Below are 23,718 nucleotides of genomic sequence, written 5' to 3'. Positions count from 1 at the left end.
CCAACGCACAAGTGTTAAGGCAATACGCTGACTTGGCGCTACGTTTTGTGGTTTGTGGGGTCTACATTCACTACAGTATCAATATTTCTGTATGCGTCTGTTAATATGTGAAAATGAGCTTGTCACAAAATTGATTCCAAACTGGCCCTGGAGGTGGAGGATGGACTTCTCTGATCAGCACCAATGGAAACAAGCGCAGAACGAAGTGATGGGCCGTCATACATTTTTCTGTAGCAGCAAACCCGTCTCGGAAAGCTCCTTCCAGTTCACAGAGAGGTGTCTGGGAGAGCTGGCATGTTAACGTATTTGATTTCGAAGCATGTGGATGACTGATCTGTATTCACATGTGCGAGGCCTGCATTCCTGCATCGCAGGGGTCGGTGCTCTATTTCCCTGCCCGCGTCCTGTGAGCTCTCCGAATCGCCGGTCTTCCTCACAACTTCAATGAAAACTACGGGACTGCTGGGCATCGGTGCAGTCCGGTGATGAATGCTGAGCTGTGAAAAGCTGTAGAGTAAAACTGCTAATAGTGATTGCAATCACGCCAGTGCTCAGGGACAGCTCATTTCTGCAAAGCAGCCTGATGTCCCCACTGTTTTCACTTTGTGTGAAAAATAAAATGGCAATCAAACAGTGCTGTAATTGCAAAGTTAAGAGGACATAATAAACAACTAAACGTTCTCTGTACTAGACTAATATGTGCCGTGTTTTGCCCTTGTCTATTTGCAAGTGACTTGGCACCTTTAATTAATGATTTGCTGTGTAACAGTGATACTTGATTCCACATGGTTATTAGAATAAATCAGCATGAAGCCAGTATGTTTAATTGCCAGTTGCGGTAAGAATCAGGCTCTTTAAAAATCAGCCACTTCAAACCCATTTTTACAAAGTCGGGTAAACCGAGTTAGCTTTTAGCAATGAAAAGTGGAGTAGGAGTAAAAACTTTTACCAGAGCAGTAAAGCAATTTCACTTGCTTGTGTACTATTTGTTAGAGGAATTACTTTTAAATGCTGTAACCCTTGTTCAGAAATATGTAAGAAGCAAAAACAAAAGAAATGGTAGTTAACAGTAGGTGCTTACTGTAGTACATTGAGTTACATAAAGGCAGTTTACTATTTACTATAGTTAGAAGCACTAGCTTGTGTCGCCCATTAATGATTCATCTGAAAATATACAACACTGGAACTATGTAACCAGCTGCCAGGTTGAAATGTCTGTTCTTTAAAAAAAAAACCTTGTAAAAAAATGTGCTTTGAGAATGAGTTGAGAAAGACACGTTGCATTTGTTTAGAAACACTGAAAGGTTTAAAAGTGGCAAGGGAAAGATGACTGTAAAACACCAGCTGCAGAAGCCAGAAACATCGCAGTGTAAGTCGCTGTGGTGATTGATCCTGCTAGCCTTCGCAGATGAAAGGGATTTATTTGTTAGTAAGCACTTGGCTGCCCTCAGAGATCTTTTTTTAATACATTTAGATCAACTGTGAGGTCACCTCCTGTTCCACACCTGCCAGTCTGTCTATGGAGGGAAGGAAACAGGGCACTGTCTCTGAAAAACACAAGCCAAGGGCATCTCTGCAATATATAAACATGGAGCATTTGGGAACGATTTTAGGCAGGATTTGCTGTCACATTAAATTCTGCGAGCTATAAATGCATAAGGAAAACAACTTAGGCATTTACTGCCTTTGAAAATCAGTCAACCAGCCAGCCCTTCTTGAAGTCATTTTCTCCCCCCCACTAGAACTCATTAAATTACAAGTTAAACCTTCTTACAGTATGTGTTCAGACCATTTTTTTTAAATGTCTATGCCATCTACCGTACCTCTAATAATTTTGCATCAACTTTCAGGGGTTGTTTTGAATCACAGGTTTTCATAGTACCCAAACTGAGCAGCTGAGTGTACATGATCAATCCTGCTGTTTTCTTTTTCTTACACTCCGTGTTATTCTTGTAAAAGCAGAAAGCTGGCCTCCTGCAACACAGCTTTTGCCGAGTTTCACCAAGTCCTGTGTTCCTCGTTCTGGAAAACAGTGTTGCAGCCTGGTGAAAAATACGCATACGTTGTTTCTTTCAGCACTCTGGTAGCATAGGGGAATACACAGTCACCTCTGCTAATTGCAGTTTGGAGTGCACTCTCACCCGTCCCCCTGGCAGTGAATATCTGGGGTGTCATGACCCGGGCCAGGCAGTGTGCTACTGTTGTGATAGTGGTTCCAGCGTGCTGATTGGTCCTTTCCTTTGTCAAGTGCCTAGTGTAAATATGTATCTATCAATCCACCTGCACAGCGCTTGACAATTCTTGAATAAAAGTGAAATGACATTAAGACTGCTTCCTGAATAGGGTTTGATTTAAGGTGTGGTGAAATTGGAAAGTATGAAAGGTAATACCTAGAATGTGGTGGTGAGAGTGACCCTCCATCATGCCGTAAGCCATTCCAGAGAGCAGGAGTGCTAGTAAATATTTTATGGTTGCAATGTTTTTACGAGCTCTTTAGTTTTCAGCCGATAGGAGGGAGAGAAATCCGCATCAGTAATATATTCTTTCTGACAAGTGATACTACATTTTTACACAAAGTAATAAAAGTGTCATTTATCGGCTGACAGCTTGTTATCTTTAATTATAGTGATTACGACTATCCTGTATATTGAATGCGTCTACAGTCTGTCATCTTTTGCATTAAACTTGAGCTTTTGTCTGATCCCTAGTTTGTGCAATGATCGCTATTAAAGCTGTCCTTGTTTTCTTCAAATCGCATTGGATTCTTTTAATTAGCAATTTTTTTTAAAAAAGAGCTGACAACATTCGTGTTTCTTTGCTTTCTTTTGCAAAGGGAGATTGTGCTGCTTTTGATTTTTATAAGATGACATTTCTTTGAATTTGAAACAAATGCTTTCAACCCCAAGCCCAAAACTGAAGCAGATACTGTTTATACATTCCATTTGGGGGGAATGGAAATGAAAGAAAAAATGATTACACCCATCCTCAAATTCTCTTGGCTGCAGAAGTACTAAAATCACATTATGTTGTGTCTGTGATTTATGACGGGTTTATGGGAAATGATAAACACCCACAGTTATCAGCTCGTACAGTCTCATTTACTATGCAGTGCCTTTCTGAAATAGTTCAGGGCATGACGTGTTATCGCACTTGGCATCTGAGGACACTTACTGTGAAAAAGTGATGCATGCCAACTTTTTTTCCCAAAGTGCAGATTCACTATAAATATTTAGGTTTCGAGCATAACATAACATATTAAAAAAATACGCCAAAGCAATTTCTTAGCTGCGGAGAACTTGGAAGTAAGAACACAACAATAAGTCAGAAGAGGCTGCTTTGTTTGTCTGTGGGCCTGCAAATAACACTGAAACATTATTAAAGACCTTGAAGAAGGTTTTAAACCAGAGCAGGCGTCTTGCTCAATAGTTTGTTAGTCAGTAATCAGTCCGAAACATTTCCAGTGCTTGAAGGTTCAGAAGCTTAGCTGTGTGGTTAGCTGCAGGCCCCTATGGGTTCTTTTTTGTGTAAAGACATACTGTAGTTCCTATTTTAAGTCCTTTTTAAGATGTATTTTGTCTTAATTTCCACCTCCCTTTCACAAGCTCAAAAGCTTGAACTATGTCCCCCCTTCCCAACTAAAGAGATTCAGTCCCCTTGTTCTGTCTGAACTGTTGCCTTTTCTTTTGGCGGACATTAAAATGTCTGCCAGAATGACTTGTTGAATGAGTGTTAGCTCATATTTTAAACATCTCTTCCATTCTACTCATAAAATAGAGAAATAGTTGCATGGTTGGAAGTCAAGCTCTGTGACATTTGTCTTTCAGAAAGGGGAGGCAAAGATCACAGAATTTCTCCATTTTTGTACTTTTATTTATATTACTGTATTTGTGTTATTCACACTTCTTCCTTAAATATTCAACAGCTCTTTACAGTATAGCGCGTAACTTGGATTTTGTCAGAGTACAGAAAAGGATTTTAAACTTTGTTTAAAGAATGTCTCTCACTTTACAGAAGGGTATTTTCCTAGTTTAATGTCACCTCAAGTAAAATTCCAGTACTGTAAATCTTTGAGCTTTGTACAAAGGCTAAGGTTGATATACAGTGCACTGCTGGACTCTGCCTGACAGTTTTAAGCCTGTTCTATTTTAGATGAACTGTGATTTAAAACACCTGAAGGCTTTGTATTACTTCTGAAGGAATTGATATCCCTGTTCTGTCAGCTATAAAATAAAGAGAATTTTATGGAAAGAGAGACCTCTGTGGAGCAAAAAAAATGCAGAGTTTCAAATCTATCAAGCTGTGCACCCAGGGAGCAGTTCTGATGAGAGAGTGTTGAAAATTAAAGGAAAATTGGTTCTCTTTCGGTTGACCATCAATTATAGTCTCCTTTTTTTTTCACAGTGCGGCTGGGGGTAATTTTGGTAAGCATGCATTTATGCTTAGCAGTGGAACACAGTGCACTACAGTCTTGATTGCCAAATGTAGTTTCGTAATACATAGACATAGTTTTTATGTCCTTCCATATTAAAGCACACAGGGGAAATTGTTAAGAATGGGATTGCTGTTGTTGCTGAAAACGACAAAAGATGACTAACACTGCTGTTGTGCTTTTGAGTGACTAGAATCCTGATAAAGGCAGAGGCTCAAGCTGCTTATCTTTGGAAAGGCAGTGTTAGCAGGAGGGGAATGGTGCCCAGGTTTTGTAGTGTTCTTTGGCAGTTTGCCTCTGTCCTGACCTCTCAGACGCCACCGTTTGCCACATGGCTGTGCAATTTATGCTCATTGCGGCTTCGTTTCTCACCTCCTTAATAAGCAGAGCAGAGCTCAGACTCGGGCTGTGAGCTGCATGTTTGCTGTGGTGGAACACATTCTGTTGTTTTGGAGGAAAACATGGAATTGAAGCATACCCCAGATTGTACCAAGCTTTAGGTGACACTCTGTAGTCACCTAACTTACTTCTTTCAGTCTGGCATTTCCTTTTCATTCAGGGTACATCTGGGGTTGAAGTATCGCTCAACTGAAAAGAAAAACTAACTGAAGATATTTCAAGTTCCAAGTAATATCAGAATGCTTCTAAACCCTATTGGAATTTAAGCAGAGTTAAAACACAAAGCTAAATACTGTAGAAATGAATCTGGTAGGACCTCAGATCTTGCTTCATTTTACTTCTGTGCAGATTATACCACAGAAATTTTGAATAAAGGACAAAATCCATGGGTTTTTCCTCCAGCAAGAGCTAGTGATGGGACCTACTGAGTGTGTAGATTAGTACAGCTGAAATCCACGTACAAGTTTCTGAAGTTGAATTTTTGCTCTGGACTAATCATGGTCACTTTGTGTGCTTGATTTTTGTTTTAAAAAACATTGTCCAATAACTGATACCGCAAATGATCTTACTGCACTAAATCATGTCCTTTTGCACACGTTTGTTCTTCTCTTCTGTTGAACTTCACCGTGAGAACTCGAGAGGCTCCGGTACATTACTGTACATGCTGCCTGTCCGCTGCCTTTGTTCAGATCTCGAGGGTGGGGGAGGTTGTTTGAAGGCTAGCTGTGGCACTTGAAAAAAACACGTTGTCCTTTTTTCCTTGTCTTACAGATCACCTTTTTCATGCTGCTGTCTGCTGTGTGTGTGATGCTGAACCTGGCCGGGTCCATCCTCTCCTGCCAGAATGCCCAGCTGGTGAATTCCCTGGAAGCCTGTCAGCTAGTAAGTACCACGGTGCTGAATGCTCTGAACAGGAATGCAAGGAAGTGCAAGGCTCCCATTGCTGGAGTAACGTGGCAAGCTGGGGGGGATAAATGGGCAGGAGACGTCATCTCTACATCTATACTCCTGAAATTAAAAAGGCCCTTAAGACACACATGGATCTAATTAAGTGTCTGAAAAGAAAATACCTTGTCTCCTGATAGAAATAGCTAAAGCTGTTCTTTTTGCTCTGCCAGGCACTAGTGATGGGATTTTTCAAGTATGGGGATTAATGTAGCTGAAGCCCTTCTCATGAACCAACAGAAATCCAAGATGTACTGTAGTTTCAAAAATTTACACAGAGCTTCTGTGGGGAAAAAAACACATCCCGAAGACTCAGATGTATCTAATTAAGTATGTGAAGGGAGAATATCTTCTGAAGAAAGGGTTAAGTACAGTACGACCACCAGGGCATCAGGAAATAAGAGGTTGGCAGCATTGTGGAAGAGTTGGGCCTCACCACATGTGAGGGGTGCTGGTGGCTCTGTGAGGGAGTGGTGTTCTATAGCAAGGTGCATGTGGTTCAAAGCACAGTGCGCAGATCAGCCGCTTCTTTTAAAGGCTCTTAGCAGAGCTGTCAAAGCATAATACGAAATGTCCCAATTTGGGAATCGAACAGTAGGAACTTCAATTACATGCATTCGCATTTACATTCCTCCTTGAACTCCAAAGTGGATTGTGGAAGCAGAGTGCTTCGTGTATCTGTACATTTGTTTGTCTCTTCTCAACAATAAGGAATAAAAATCAAAGAGCCCGACTCTTCAAAATCCGTTTTCTACTATTTGAGTGAAGAAAACAGTTTCTCCCCTCACAAGCACAAACACCACAAAACGTTTAGAACATACATAAATCAGCTGAATACCGAATACTTGGGTGTGTTAATATACAGTTAAATATAATACATAGTTAAACATACACTTATGTAAAATAAGTTATTAATTTGGCCCCAACAGCAATAGAAAGATCTCCACCCACTTTCTACAAAGTTTGTTTAAATTACTGTCATAGACACATTTTACAGTTCAATTCCACCCCGAGCCCTGGAGGGACAAACTCCTGGCAGTTTTTACAAAACAATAGTCTAAAGATAGATTCGATTTTTCCCTGTTTGGAGACATATGCTCTTAATTATTTGGATTTTATACATTTAGAAGCTACAAAGTGGCTAAAATGTTCAAAAGGATGTTAATTATACCTAATAAACTAAACTGTTGAAGACTGTCTTTTAGATATACAGTAAAACCTCAATACCTGTATATGTGAGAGTAAGGTACCTTGAAGTCTCAGCAAATGGTGATTTTAGCAGATGCGGGACTTAACACCTTTTGGGGAACATTCTGTACAGCTCATGAAACAAGCATTTCGGTAGTAATATTTTGTTATAACTGTTACCTACATCAGATAGGTAAGTATATATTGGTATTTTTAATTAAATTGAATACTGTAAACGTAAAGCTTTGTTTCCCTCTATAATATGATGTTATTGTATGTGCAAACAAATTAAATTGGTGTTATGATATCCTTTACACTATTTGAGTTTTTTTCTTTCTTAGTACAGCACATTTTTTTTACTTTTAATATATTGTATTACCATTATAAAGGCAGCACTATTGTACTGTAATAAAGTTTATTACAGCATGTTAATAACAGACAAAAAATTAAATTGTGTACAGCATTGCACACACCATAAAAGTAAAAACACACAAGCACAAACAGTAGGGGCTGGACATAAAAGAAAGTTTTTTGTCTGCTAGTGGGTGAAATATAATTCTCATTTACAGACATTACTCTTATAACAGGTCTACACTCAAAGGTCATTTAAAGCTTTTCTAAAGGAAACTGAATAAAGAATAACCCATGATGCACTGCTGTATGAACTCTTTGTTAACCAAGCAAGGTCTCTTTACTACAGACACTGAAACAGGTTGGGTGAAGTAGATCTGTGAGATGTAGATGCTGCACAATTGGAGATCTGCTTTTACTCTCCTACTGCTCCGTCCGTGAGTGGCGAATTAGGTCCCCGAATGTGGACGTGTGGAATGTGGTCACTAATAATTATAGGCGAAACCACAAGTGCATAAATATTGAGTCAATTTGTATAAAGATATCCGTTTGAGAGTGTGTGCTTCTTTCAGTGTTACTGAAAAATTGAAAGACCCGACCCTTTTTAGTCAGAACATATGCCAAGGGCACCCGATACAATTCTTCAAAACCCTCAAAGGCGCTGACATCGGTGACCCACTGGACGTCTTCAGAGTCCGTAGTGAAACATGCACCAGTGGACACGCGTTGTTAACCAAGCGTGTGCAGTTTTAACTGTGAGCAGAAGGCACTTCAAAGGGCTGTGGCAGTAGGGAAAAAGCTACTCAGCCGATAGCCTGACTTCATTCAAGAAACAGTTGGACTTAACTACTGTCAAATGATTAGATGGGCCAAATGGCCTCCTCTCATTAACATAACCTACCTTGTGTGCTTGTGCAACCCATCTTATCACCAGGATAAGGGGCCTACTGGTATTGGATGTATTTAAAAATTATATTTGAGGTTACATTTCTTTCACCAGTTAAAGGGTTTTAATTGTATTGTTATACCTGCAGTGAGAAGGCGGTTTCTGAAAAACTTGCCACTTCAGCATTAATAACAGACCTTTTATTTTGTCTGTAAAGCAAGCAGTACTGTATTAGTATAGACTGTCATTCATATTTATAGAAACCCTTTGGATGACCTTTTCATGTTTGGTTAAACTGCTTTCCTACTCAGGTGGCATTTGGATAAGTTCCTACCTTGGGTTTTCCATTCGTAGAACAGTTTGTCTTTTTTTCTCACTGTGTTGAAACTAAATGTTGTCTGCTTTTTTTTTTCTCATTGTGCTTTTGGCCAAGTGGTATCTGAAAAGATGCACTGACAGAACTGTATCAGTGTTTAGGAAAACAAAAACCGAAGCCTTCATTTTAGAACGGTAAATGTTTGTTAAAAATAGAAAAGTAACATTCTTTGCTCTTATGTGTTTTGTTCATTTACAATTGTGCTGCATCTGCCTAGATTTTTTTTTTTCAAATCAAATGACTCCTATTAAAAAAAAGACATCTTACAAAATATCATTTTCTAACGGCAGACACCATAGTGCCATAATGGAAATGAGGAGCTAAGTCCCGTTTCCGTGTTGCAGGTTTGTGAAATGCGTTTGGTTAAGCTCTTTTATAAACCATCCCCCTGGATCCTGTGGAATGGACACTCCAAGATTTGACAGCCTTGCCTGACAACGTCTTGCCATTCAGTGTCCACATACATCTTCATCTGTTGGTGCTTTTCGGCGAAACGATGTGTAACAGGAGCAATATTCTAACATGCCCGGGTCTGATGGAAATGAAATTCAGTAGGACAGAGAAGAGGAATATATTATTTTCAAAGGAATCATGCCTTTCACTTCTAATTGGAATAATGGGAGCTCATGCTTATGCCATAGAGCAAAGTGCAGTCATAGCCTTGGTGGTTACACATGACCTTGGAAGGGCTGGAATTTGCTCCTGGAGGTTTAAGGCAAGTATACCGTGCCCAGCTATGGCTTCTTTTATGTTGCAGTTTTAGGCTACAAAATGCCCCCTGTTGATCTTAGTTGTGTGCACTTTGGTTAAAAGCTTTTATTTTGAGGGGAGAGAAAATATGGCCACATGCATATGAAGGGTACAGTATGGTCTTAACACTTGTGAGGGTTTAGTGCTGAGAATCATCATGAATTGCTAAATTTGCCTACTGTATAACCAAGTCCACTCCTATATCACCACATAATGTACTACATTATACAGTGTGTATGGTTAAGTAGCATTCGGTTACATGATTTCTAAAGTACTAGAAATTCCTAACTATTCAAAGGGTTAGTTTGGTAAAAAAGCTGATGCATTGGCTTTAAGTTAATTAAAATTACATTGATCAACTAAAACAAAAAAACAGTGATCACAAACGTATTGCAATTGGCTAAAATAAACAACATGAATCCCTCCTCTATGTCCAATGAATGCCTGCACTTTTATCTCTCTGCAATAAAACTGTCAGTGAGCCTGTAACGTCAACTCCAGTCTGTCATTCCTCAAACTGCCGACACAGAACCGGGCAAGTTTGTTACAGAATAAAAACAGGAACACGCCAAGATGAGGATACTGGGTAGGGAGTGCTTGGGCAGGGGGCAGGGAGAGGTTCATTCATTAGCTGGATTCGTCTCATGATTCTAGTCTGTTGCGCCGCTAATTGGATAGTTGCGGTTAACAGCCTTCATCTTGGTTTCATCCTGCTCTGCTCCTCTTCCATACACGACCACGCTGGCAAAACCAAATCGCAAATAAGCGCTTTCACCAATCTTGAAATTCACAGATGTCAATTCCCTTCTGTACATCAAAGTGGGTTATTCTTTACAATGATTATCTCTGCATATGTTTTTTTTTTCAGCATGATTTATTTGGACAGTGTCTTACAGTCTTCACAGTAAAAATCTTCATGTGGTATTTGAAAGCACACTGTGGCTCCATTGACAAGGAGGGAAACTGCACAGGAGTGACAGCACAGGAAACAAGCTGGTCAATCAAGCACTGTGTGCGCCTCACTTGGTAAATGCCAAGTAGCTTCTAGAGGGAAAAGGCATTTAATGTCAAGCATTTCAGAAACAAAAGTCCAGACTAGGAAAATAAATTTATGGCCTTTATATTCTAATCGCCCAATCTGCTAGGTAATGACTGGTTTCCACACTGTGTTTTTTTTTCTAGTTCATTTCCTTTTAGTTTTTTCTGGACGGACATCTGAAGATTTGTGTCTTAACATCCACAATGGGAAACTGAAACTGAGTGAATGGGACTGTACAGTACGCTTACGGAGGGAGCTGTTTTTATGTCACTTTCCATGAGGTGCATGTACAGTGTGAGTGCCCCAATTCTTAAAAGCTCCAGTTCTAAAAACAGAGATGCAGAATAAGCAGTGGGAAATGAGTAAAAAAATCTCTTGCAGTCTGTCTGCTGAGAGTAAGTTGTTAATGTCTATTTCTTTTCAACTGCAGATGAGCTAGCTTTTAAAATCAGCCCGTTATTACTTTGCTCCTCCACTCTGACATTTAACCACTGCTCCTGTTAGCAGTGAAGACTGTTTTAAATAATGCACAGCGAAAACCCTCTCATTTCACAACTACAGTAACATGTCTTTTCTTTCACGACAATGCAGGAGCGTCTGTGTTGCCTCTTTCTCAACAGTAGGGATATAGCAGAGAAATTAATGAAGGCGTTAGACGGTGTTACAACAAACAGGAGAATAAGAAACCAGCAAGCCGTGTGTCAGTTACACTAAGGATTCACTGTATATGAAATCTGTCAGCTGTAATAATTGTAATATTTAAATTAGCCTAAAAAGTATTTTCCATAAACAGTTTCTTCACCAACTTTGACAAGTGTATTCTAGTTTATTGTTTATTCTTGTGGCTAATTGGCTATTAAGCTTTGAAACCTGAACTATTCCTATTGGCTTGTGGGGAAGAATACCGTGCAAGAATAAATGATAAATTTCTGTTAGCTGTGGCATTACCTGCAGTATTGCACCATCTGTTTGCCATTTTAGAGCCGCCTGGTCCTCTGCACACTCCTTCTGAATGTGACGTGCTCAGATTAACTGACTGTGAGCTCAGATCAAACACGCCTGTTCGTGCGCTCCTCATGAATTGTTCTGTCCTTCTCTAGATCGTTCTCTTCACGGCTGTCCAAGAGTCTAGCAGATTGAAAACAGCTGTCCTCAGCAGGGTTTGGGGTCCCATATGGAGTGGCTGCTTGGGCACTCTGTCCCTTTAACATCTCAGAGAGACACTCAGTCACCTGGGGATCTGTACTTAGATTGGCTTTAGTTATGTGTACACTGTTCCCATTGCTTCCCACGATAATGGAAAGACAGATTTCACGGCTCTGCATTTTCCATGAGATCACTAATTCTGTACTGGCAAAGAATTGCTGTATATTCCCTTCATTTGACAGCTTAATAATGGACAGGGCACCAATTAAATATCATGGAAATGATATTGATTTAAAACTTCCGGTATATTAAAGGTTGGTGTTTGTGGTTCTCAGTCCTTCCTCACGGCTCGCTCGCCCTTTTCATTTTCTTATTTCTTGCTGACCGTGGGCCTGGTGCCCGGGTGATCTATGATCTGCTGCAGAGCAGGAAGCTGGAGCCGTCAGTGGGAAGGAGTCTGTCTGGAACTCACATGGACTTTTACGAGCTAGATGGGATGATTGATCTCTTCTCATTTGTAACAGTTATGCTCATTTTTGTATTATTTTCGTCTGAACATTTCTTAGGGTCAGCATGTCTGCAGGGTTTCTAGGTCTCCTTAAAGTAGCCGCACCTGCAGGACTGTCCAGCCCATTCAGTTAAGGCTGTACTTAGATGGGTTGACTTAAGAACTGTGTTGGAATGAGCACCGGCAAACACACCTGTCCTTCAGAACCTACTGTAAGGCAGGAGACCTCTGCCTTAGACACCACACCTTTCAGTTTTCTGCATTTCATATCATGGGGTTTACTTTGTTTTGTTAACTCAGTTATACCTGTAAATGATTGTTAGAAAAAGTGTGCCACAGTGTGCACTATGGAGTTCAGTTCAAATATTCAAATACCACACAAATGAGAACAAAAACTGCTTGTTCTCATGGTAACAATGCAATGACTTTGCTAGGGCAATCATCACACCAATCTGAAATGCACATACCTCCCTCACAAATTGTTGTTTCATTGCCCACATTAAACCCAGCTGGCTGTTCGCATAATCAGTATTAGTTTTAAGTAAGGGATACAAGGACCACTCCTTATCTGTGATTGAGCAAGGGATAGTAACAAGTAATTCTACTAAAAATTCGTGTAAATTTCGAGTAAGACAAAACTAGCATAGAAGCTCTTATGTCATGTATAACCGTGTAATATCTAAAATTTGAGAAATTTCTGTCAAAAACTCATGCTGATCTTTATTCAACCTGTGGCATCCCAGACATTCAATATTAAGGAAAAGTTGTCTTTGAGATCTACTGTAAGTGACTGTCAAATTCTTAATGAACCTACAGTATACAATGGGTAAAAAGTGAAATCAGTTTATCTTCATTTCTGAGTATAATGACTTATTACTTACAGTAATATTTACTTATTAGAAAATATTTTAATGTTCCTGGTTCTCAGGTCTGAGACAATAGTTTAGTACTGTCAAAGCCTGCAGTCCTGGCAGTGTTCACATACTGTAGTGCTGCATGCAGACGAGCTGAGTGAGTCAGTCCAAAAGAGCTGTTTGAGGGAAGAGAGATGTCATTTCGGCAGAAAACCTCAGCTGCTCTTTAACTCAGATATTCTAAAGGTCGGCTCTTGTTCAGGGTACACAATGCCATAAGCCATCAAAATAAAAAAACAGGTCTGGAAGGTAGATTAAAGTTTTAGGATGAAAATGAAATATGCATAGTTTGCTTTTGTGCGATCCTTCATTATTACAGAATATCATAAACCTAAAAAAACACTTTTATTTGCTGTACATAGGCATGAGACCCTTTTCCTGCATATTTTTAGCACATTTTTCTAAAGTTAGTATTTAATGCTTATACAGAGTCATTCTTCTTTGTCTTCTTGCTGGAATTATTAGTAACTATTGTTATTGCTGTTACTATAGGGAGTGTCTCATTTTAGAGCTTGCTGAGCTTTCATTTACAGTGTCACGGGTATAGGTGGCTCTGCTGTTCATCTCTTACTGGTACCTCCTGCCATGTGTTCTAAGAAGACTGTTCTTTGATGTTGTGTGTCACTCAGCAAGCTAAGGCACCTGCAGAATTCAGTAATGGAGGCTTTCTGGGGTTTTTTTTGAGACGCAGGCAAAGAGGTGATCTTTCTGAATCTGATGCACTGGGACCCTGTCCTTTTACAGGGTGATGCCTGGCCTCAGTACGGCAGGAGATTGTCAGGAGTGAGTGGCTGTGCGGCATCACTTTAAGAACATGGAGTCCCACACCAGGCTGTGGAGATGCCGCAAGATAATCAGTTCCTTACAGTCTGCTGCAGTGACAGCTGTTGTCACTAATTGGGAGGCTGGAAAAGAGATTTGCATATTAAATTAACTGACCAGCCCCCTTCCTTCATATTAACACCTCTTTGGAGACCGTATCCCATGACTGAAATTTTAAGTATGTGTTTTCCTCAATTCAATTAGATCGCAACATAATCAAGTTTTCACCTCGCCTTTTTCTTCAGTCGGAGACAAGAAGGAAGTGGCTTGAAAAAAAAAAATCTTAATTAAGTCTTGCATTACACTGCAACCAGTACCAATGGATTTCCTCATTGAGCAGAGGAAAATCTAAAAACAGACGAGCGCTGGTAAACAGGCACCCTAATGACAAGAACACTGAATTAATCATTTGATCATTTGACATGAGAATGCTGGAAAAAGGAGAGAAATGTCACGGTGGGTGCCAAGAATAAAGAGAAACTTACATTTCCTTTCACAGTTTACATTGACCATTAAATTAACCAGTCACAGCTCCCTGCATGTCTCCCAGCACATCTGAATCACCTGTGCTGCTCGTCAGGCAAAGGAACAGCAATGTGTTCTGTCACTGTCCTCTGGAAGTGGATAAGAATGGTGATGAAGGGGAAGGTTCTGGATTAGGGAATTACATATTTGAAAAGATAACAATCAGAGTTAAGACTCTGAAAGGCCTGAGAGTGGCATCCTTCACCAGTTTCCTCCCTGCGCGGCTGCTTGGGAGTTTTAGCCTGATCTAGGCGGTGTCTGAAATATTCTGAGACTTCAGTATTATTTTACCCTTCTCCTGACCTGTGTCATTCAATGACTTTATACCTGACCGAGCCCTTAGGTTGATTCTTTGTTTGAAATTCACTACCTGACCAAGGAACCTCTCAGAGATTGGTGTTTTTGTTGTGAAATCCTGAGAACCACTGATACTGCACGCAGAGGTCACTCAGCTAACTTTGTGACTCAGTAAGGTCATTTTGTGCATCTAAATTAATTTAGGCTTGCCACAGCTAAGGGTTTGATTACATAAGCAATCATACACCCATTTTCATACCGCTTTATCCAGTTCAGGGTCTCAGGGGATCTGGAGCCTATCCCAGCAAGCAAACAAACTCAAATATAAATAATAAAAACTCTATGCAGATACTTTAGCACCCCAGCTACAGAACTGAACCCAGGGACGCAGCGCTCTCAGGCAGCAATGCTAACCACTGCGTCACTGTGTCATCCGCCTAAGCAATCATGACTTTACCATTTTTCTTTCATATTATTTACTCTTCTTTCTTGTTCTTTGCTTTGAATGCATAGGATAGGTTTTGTGTATAACATATTAATTGCTACTTCAAACTGTCATGCCTGCCAGCTTTAAAGCCACAAAATGTGAAAACTGTGCAAAGTCTGAATATGTTTGCAAGGCACTGAGGATGTCAGAGCTGTGGAAAATAACAGAGTACAGTACCCGTGCTCTTTATGTCCGTGTGCTGAGAAGCTGTCTTATATGTCTCTCGATAAGCCACAAGATCAGCACAGATAAAGGTTAGTGTTATTTAAATGCATTAAATGGGAATTGGGAGATGTGTCAATCCAGGCAAGGGAGTGTTTACTCTGCGGGTCAGTCTGCCAACGAAAAATACAAAGCAGTCAAGGTTTAAAACAAAAGGAAATACTGAGACTATGGGAGGCTCTGATAAGTGCTGAACTTTCATGCCTTTTGCTCCATGGTAATTTACTGCGATTTGGTATTCACTTTGGTGATGCAAAATTCCTAATGAGCGCGTGCAAGGACACACAGAGCGGCACCTTGCCTTCGTGTTGTGCCCTACTGTCTCTGCTTCTGTCAGTGCTGGTGCGGGTAATATCACTGGAGTTGTGACGGGGTCAGGCCGTGTTAATTATTTGCGTGTGCTCCTTGGATTGGATGAATGTGTGATCAGGAAATGTCAGCGCACAGTGGTTCATAGTGGCTCATGGGAAAAAGTCTCCTCTGCTTGATCGTATTATTTGCGATGGTGGGTGTCGGCTTCCAGTGTGGCCACTCATTACATTAATGGCCTCGGCTCTTCTTCTGCCGGCAGAGGTTGGGGGGTCCTTATGCTTGCTCGACTGAAGCGCGCTCTGGACCCCAGCAGAGCTCAGCCAGGACGTGTGTCATGCTAGCAGGACCAGGCCAATAGATGTGATGAAGGAGGGAGCTGAAGATCACAGTGCCAAGAGAGATCAAAGCCCAGTCATTCCAATGATTGAATTTCAAGATGTTTTTTTTTTGGTTTAATTGCAAAGAATAAGAGTCTGACTTCCAGAGTGGAGCTGGTGTTTTTGTTCTATAAAAGCTTTCATAATCTTTATAAAGGTTCCCATCAATGTGACCTAAATACTGTTATTACAAGCAATATTTTTGCAGATTTTGGAAAACCTTTAATATTTAGAATTTTATTGCTCCTAAACTCTTATAGAAAGAGAAGAATTATTAAGGGCAGCTGTAGTGTTCATTGGTAAATGTTTTTTGTTATAGTTTTAGAAAATACAGTACATTAACTGGTCTGTTTACTGTATCCCCAAATCTAAATCCTTGCTGTTTCTATTGGACACTCAGAAAAATATTTCTCTCTTTCTAATACACTGTTACCGCAAACACTTTGTGTAACTACAGTTTTGATTTTTTTCCGCACGTTGAATGATTTTTAATTTAACTGAATAATTTCAGCCCCTCATAAATTATTTGCTGGTTATTGAAAGACATTAAGATTTGGTGGACATTGTGTGCACATAAGCAGCATAAGATGTGCACATTTAATAAGGTATATTTAATCATAAAAGTATTCCATCTCAAAGATTTTTCAGATGATCACAGATAATTGTGGAGTCTAGGTATCACCCTGTCACAGTACACAGGCCGTATGATGTATACTCGTAAATGAGAGGCAATCTTAAAAAAACGGCGATGTTTTGGATCCCAGGATGTCTTTAAGAGGGTAGAAAGTTAATAAGTCAGTTATATTAAACTGCCAGCACTGTGTATGTGCAGCTAGTCGAGAGACAGATAAAAGTGAACTTGCAGCAATCTCTTGAAATTGCACACAGAGGAATCCAAATCACTTTGAATGTCTGGTGTTACTTATTTTACCCCATTTCATTACAGCAGCAGCTAATCAGTCGCTCTATTATAAATGTTGTTTTTACAAAATGATGGACTCAGTGATGATGACAGAGGACATTTGCTATGGTGCTATAAAACTGGAGCATTTTGTTTTCTGACGTGAAAGTCACTTTGTTGTTTAGTACCGTAGTTTCAAATGGTTTTCAAAGCAGTTTTATTGGGCAGTTGAAAAGGAACTCTTAAAACTGGTATGCACTTTACTTTAGCAGTAGGGTTTAATGAATTTCTCAATCACATTTGCCTAAAAATGTAAGGTAACTTCAGAGATAGTTTTTAAAGTCAAAATCAATTATTTAAAACATGGTATATCTGCTTTTTATGGTGATAGAATCCAAATGATTTCACCCTTACTCTTGTCTGAATATATCTTTGCAATGATGATAAATGTATTACTGTTGCCTTTTTTACATTAGCAGCCCTTGTAGCTTTGACCTTTTAAGGGCCTTTATAGTAGTAAATTCTGACAGATGTTTTAAAACTGGCCTTATATCAACCTTTGCCATTATTGAAGTTTCCTAGCAGTTTATGATGATGATATTAGACTGTCTACAAATTGCTGGATTAAGCCAAGCTCTCTGGGTCATTTGTCATTTTGTAAATTGTTAGTGCCATCAGCACTAGGCACATGTGTGTAAACGTGCCCAGTGGAGCACACTGCAATTGTTCTGTTGTTTTTTCTGTAACGTACTGTATTGCACATACGGGAGACATGGTAGCTCAGAGGTTAGTAGAGTACTGCTGCGTCACAGCCCTTGTGTTGTAGGTTCAATCCCAGTCCGGCGTACCTCCTGCGAGTAGTTTGCATGCTCTCCCCTTGGCCATGTAGGTTTCTTCTGGGCGTTTAGGTATCCTGCCATTTCCCAAACACATGCTGGCTAGGTTAGTGTCCTGTGTTTCTGAGAGAGGTTCCACATTGCTGGGGCATTGAATTCACTAACGAAGGTCGCTGCCTCTTTAAAATTCAACCACTGCCCTCTTAGAAATATACAGGCATTGCACGTTAAATGCAAAAAGATCAAATCGTTCTTTGGTGTTCCCAGTATGCTATTTGGATCCCTTCTGTGCCTGCAGTGTGTGTCAGGTACTGTGCTTGAAGTGACATTATGATAATTAGAATATCTGCTATGATGTCAAGGTTTTGGAGCAAAGCTCTTGCCTCAGTTCAGTAGTGAGTAATATTATAATTTACGGAACCATATTACGTGATAATATGATATGTATTAAGTGCTGCATTGTTTTAGAGGAGGAAGTCATCTGTGTCTTTTGGTAAATTCTGGGTGTCTGCCTGCTGGCTGACTCCAGATTGTTGCATTATGTGTCTCAATTGACATGATTAGCCGCCCAGTAGCAGGGCAGCAGCAGTTCAGGAGATCAGTATTTGTTTAATAACAGACCATCTTTCAAAAGTAGATTGTGCTGCCGAGCCAAAAAAAGTTCTGGATCCAGATATCCAGATGACTCTGCAGACCCTTTCTGAAGTGATATACAATTGAGCACTGCTGCACTATTTGCATGTCTTCAAGCATCCGCTGGCTTACTGTACATTTTACACTTAATAAAGACCCCAGCTGTTTTTCCACATGCAGGAGAGTATCTGGATGTCTTCAAGTGCTTTGGAAATGGGTTTAGGCCAAGATCTGTATTGGAAACAGAAGGCCTGTACTGGGGTTGGTGGCAGTGGGCCCATGCGACTGTCAGAGCTGCTCACTCTGCTTTGGTTTGCTCACATGGTCTTTCTGTTCTCCCTCCCAGATCAAGTTTGACAGCGATGGTGTCTGCGTGTGTTGTGAGATGCAGCAGCAGAGTCCCGGCTGCAATAACCTAGGGGAAACGCTGAAGCTGAACCCACTGAGGGAATGCAACACCATCCGGCTGAGGCTGAAGGTGGGTCAGCATGCACAACTCCTCACTGGGGAGGATACAGGTGTTGGGAAGGTCCGTACGTTTTTGCGTCAAGAGAAAATCCGAGAGAAGACCACCTCAGCGTACAGTCATTCTGACAGGTGTCTTGCTCAGTGCCTGAGTCTGTTTGTTCAGTGAAGGTGTCTGCTGAACTGCCAGCTTGCATTTCTTTTTAAGTGGGGATTTCTGTAGCACTGCTGATCTGATGCTATCACAATGACTTTTGTCACGACACTGAAATCCACAGCAAGGTTAGTTTTCAGCTTTTTGCTTTCCAGTGGTTGTCACTAAGCTCATCCCTGGCCCATCCTCATCCATCCAGTCAGTTGTGAGGCATTTGAAAACACAGTGCTCAGAGATTCAAAGATCAATCCAGTGGTGTTCAATTTACACCAGTCCATGTGAAAGAGCTGTCTTCATTCTTACATACTGTAAGTAGCTTATGTTCATTTCACATTTTTTTTCTTTTTCTTTAGTATGGCTCATTATTTTTGTTGCACACATTCAGTTTTGTTATATTTTTCACATCTCGGCTTGCGGCAATAAACTTTGCAGCCGCCCGCGGGAGAGAACAAGGAAGTGCAGGCAAACTCCTCTGTCCCTCCCTCCCACCTTTGGGCCTCTTGTCTTTTCACACATCACAGGCAACAGTCCCGCAGTGGAGGTTCGGCTACAATTGAAAAGGATTCAATCACCAGTGAGGCCACAGGGAGCGCTGTGTCACTATGAGTTGAGAGAGCCCCAGACCATCTAAGCCTACCCTCCCCTTGGCGGCACTCAGGGGGAGGGTAGATACTCGGACAATTGAGTTCCAACACTTGCGGAATCCCTGTCACATTCGGATAGTGACATGGCCTATGCTCAGACCCAGATCATTAAGCTCAGATGAGCTCTTCTGTCAGTTGAGCCAGTCACCAAACTTATTTCAATTTCATTGGTAACAAACTGCACATGCACTTTTAAATATTATACATCATATTTTTAATTTCTGTAATTAATATGAGTAAATGGATACTCTGCTCTAAAATACCCAAGTCATTTAACTTATCTTAGTCTCACAGTGAACCCACAATTGAAAACCTCCAGCACTACTACAAGAAAGAAATTTAGACAGCTAACAAATGGTTTAACACTTATCTTTTGTTTGGGCTCTAGAAAACAGCTGTGTGAGTGTTGTTGACCAGGCTAAGTTTCTGCAGCTGTCATATATAAAACTGATACAGATGAATGAAATAGTGATGGTACTCTTGAACACAGACAGCTTAATTTAGAGGGTATCTCTTTCTGATGCTTTCATTTTCTGTTTCTTCTTCAGAAAATCTGTTAAAAAGATCCCTTCTGCAACATATACTGTATTTGAGTCCAAAATTATTTTCAAACACTTTTTATTGATTTCAGGTATAACATCAATTGAGAGAAGAGTCAATGTGTTTTACATTTATTACAGGAGCTCATAAAAATGTTTCTTAATGAATCCTATAAAAGTATTATTAAGTGATATGAGAGTTACTCCACTCCGGGATTTGAAGTGGCATTTCTCATTACTATTGTAATGAACAATAGAGCATCCCTTACAGTAGACCCCCAAGGAGTGCTATCGAGGGTTTCTGCACCAAAACAAACTCAAAGTTTGTTCAGTCTGATTATCAGGTTCGTACATTTTTGAATGGCATTTTGAAAATTATTTTAATTCTTTAGGGTTTGAGATACAACACTAAGCCTGCAGCATTAGAGAAAATATTGATGAACAGATCTATTGAAATGCATCCCTAATTGCCGTACAAATCCATTTAAATAGACACTGCATGAGTTGTGGTGAGAAGAGGCACAAATGACCCTGTCTTCCTGCCCAAGTAGCTTTGAATTTAAATTGCAGCTGAGGTTGCCTTTGACGTGTGCCAGGGAGCTCTTTAAGCTTCCTTACAGAGATCCAGGATGGTGAAAGTCTTTTTTCTTGCAAAGGATTACTCTGTCCCAGTGCCCAGACTCCTGACATTGTCTCCCCAAGAAACCATGCCCTCTCTGTGCAAGCACAATTGAAAGTGTCTGACAAAGCCCTTGATGTATTCATCTTGAGTAAGTGCCTTTACTTCATGCAGTTCCTTTTTATGGTGGGCCACATAATAAAGAGAACCAAACATAAATGAAAATGAATGTATCTTTAAAAAGAAAAAACAGATGTGGTACTGCTGTTCATTTTGAACCATATAGAACATTATTCTAATGAATCTGCACAGACGAAAGAGCTCTTAAAAGGATCTTTAAATTAATTCAAAATGGATGTGGCCTGGGCTTCTCATGTTTCTTTTTTTCTGTGTTCACTTAAACATTGACTTTCTATCAAAGACATTAACTATACTGTATTAAGTTGTCCTAAGCTGTTTAGAAGCTACTCAGTTCGCATGAAAACCATCTGTACTTTAATAAAAAAAAGGTTAGAATACAGACAACACAAAATAATTTCATTAAATAAAGAAATGAAGAAGCAGTCCCAGTTGATCTTGTGTTTTTCCACAAAGAAAATCCACCAGTTACATTTAGGACACCCTTCTCAACTACCTTCATGTAGGCTAGAGCCCCAAATTCATCTCCTTATATTCCATGTCCATCCTTGTTCCCCCACTCTTTTAGAACTGTCATCCTGTTTCCCTTCTTCACTTTGACTTTAAAACCCTTAAACAGACAGCACATCACTACCTCTACACATCAGTCCCTGCCCATCTGTTGGCACCTGTTCAAGTTTCATCTGTTTGAGCAACATTTGTGATCTCTTTCGACTGCGTCATTTAATAACTCATACTCACTGTATTGTATTTTATGTTTTATCTTAATTTCTTAATTATCTTTAATTTCTGAGCTGGCAAAGTTATCTGACAGTTGGACTTGTCTAATGTTACGGTGTAATACATACTAACTGGTTGTTTGCATTACTAGACTGCATCCACATCTGTATGCTGTTCTTACTATTTCATTTTGTTTACATGCTACAGTACTTCCAATACTCCTTAAGGTTCTGCTGGCATCCATAGCCATTTTATTAATGTAGTTTATTGTTATTATTTAGCTTATTGTATGCAGATGACTGCCGGTTGTATATATGATTTAATAATACAACTACTAATAATAAAACAATAATTACCATTATAATAACATCAACAATTATTATTATTATTATTTGTCTTTATCAGCAAAAAAAGGTCATATTAATATATTGACCTCATCTCAGCCAGCAAAGGACTCATGAGATATCTCTGCTTTTTGACTCTTCACTACCTGGACGTGAACCTTGTTTCCCGAATGGCTGTGGAAAGCTGGAGAGATCTCATGAGCTGTGGAGTGGGTGCTAGCAACTGATAACATGCATGCTTCTGTGATTATGAGCCTTAATTATTGACAGGATACTCTGTGATAGCCGAGCTTTGGAGCCCTTGTGTTATCAGTTACCCCAGATACTCACTTCTAATTTACATGCAGTCAGTGTCCTGGGGTCTCAGCTGGAGAAGAATATATACTATGCAATCTGTCTGTGCATCCATAGCATGTCAGTATGATTTTAATCCTTCCTGCTGCCCTCTTTGTACTTCATCAGTGATGCACCGTTTCTCCCATGCCCCTCCCCAGCCTCACGCCAGGTCTGCCCTTTTGTAGTGTCTGTGTTAAACCTCTTTGTCCTTCCGTTGCCTGAAAAAGCAGCATTCGATCTGCTTGTGCCTTTGCAGTGGACTGTCAAGAAGCTAAATCGTAGAAAAGCTAGGAAAAGGCTGAATAAAGTCTCTGTGCGTTGTTCTCCTATCCATTTTAGTGTCCCTGTACTAAACACAAGGAGCTGTACAGTATTCATAAATCACATGCCATCATCCTAAGTTTACGCCAGCGTTTTTTTTTCCAAGTAAGAAAATGGTGTGACAGAGTTGGAAAGTGTCCCATGAATCTATCCAGATGATGAATCAAGTCTTTCAGTAGTCTTTGTAAATGTTTCTTCTTAATTTTATGTGAACTTAGGATGGATAACACGCATGTTGTGTTTCAGTGTGTGCTTAGGTTTACCAGAAACACCTTCTGTTTTGTTGCATTTTCACAAATTGAAGAATCGCATGCCTCACAGATTCCACACACCAGAAGAAAAGCATGCTCTGAGGTGACACTTCAGAGACCAAAAGAAGGTCTGTAATAAGTAACTACTGTAGATCCACATTTTCTAAGTGTCTTTCTGAAGAATATGGAAAATGGAAAGATAGCTCTTTTGATGTTCTACACATTTGTCAAAACAGGCTCCTGTGAGACTTGAGGTTAATGCAAGTTTTGTGAAATATTTTACAGAGTGTGCTGTAGGCCTTTTTATGTGCTACCCTACAATTTCCACTCAGGCAAGCTGTTTTAAAATGTATGAAATTCTGGTATATCTTATTTCATGGGAAGCGTTGTTGCATTGGGACTAGTAGGTATGCATGTTGCTCAGGTAGGACTGTTAATGCTATGCTAAATACACACAGGTAGAAAGCTGTGAAATTTGAGAATGAAGAATCAGTATCTGCACCACTAATTGTTCAAAGGTTTTATATGCCCTTGTTTACCTTGTCTGTGCAATTATTTGTAGCAGATTTTTACATTACACCCAAATCCTCAGAATCTCTTCCAATGCCTAATGTTTTAAGAGATAGGTGCTGATTTTTAAAATATTTATTTCCCATTTTGCTTAATGTATGTACAACGAAAAAATTCTACTAGTGTAGAAGGAAAAGCTATCTGTAGAGATCACATAAGCTAATGAGTATTTAGCACACACTGAAAAATAGGAATTTCAGTAGAACTAAAAGCTAACTTGTAATGCTAATTTATTTGATCCAAAAAATCAATCAATAATCAAAAGTCTTAACCT

General features: G+C 39.9%; 1 protein-coding gene across 2 annotated transcripts in view; it reads left to right on the top strand.

Annotated features, from left to right (window-relative positions):
* The window catches only part of entrep2 (endosomal transmembrane epsin interactor 2), a 146,300-nt gene that overhangs the window by 101,627 nt on the left and 20,955 nt on the right, over positions 1-23,718 (top strand). For both annotated transcript variants that reach the window (XM_088641006.1, XM_088641007.1), the window contains 2 exons: positions 5,600-5,710; positions 18,690-18,821. In XM_088641006.1, the coding sequence (XP_088497132.1) occupies positions 5,600-5,710; positions 18,690-18,821 (243 nt within the window). The remainder of the gene's footprint in view (positions 1-5,599; positions 5,711-18,689; positions 18,822-23,718) is intronic.

The sequence above is a fragment of the Lepisosteus platostomus genome, chromosome 7 (assembly GCF_059453375.1).
Source record: "Lepisosteus platostomus isolate fLepPlt1 chromosome 7, fLepPlt1.hap1, whole genome shotgun sequence".
Lineage (NCBI taxonomy): Eukaryota > Metazoa > Chordata > Actinopteri > Semionotiformes > Lepisosteidae > Lepisosteus > Lepisosteus platostomus.
Note: the sequence above shows the minus strand (reverse complement) of the source record. Positions and strands in the feature narration are given on the sequence as shown.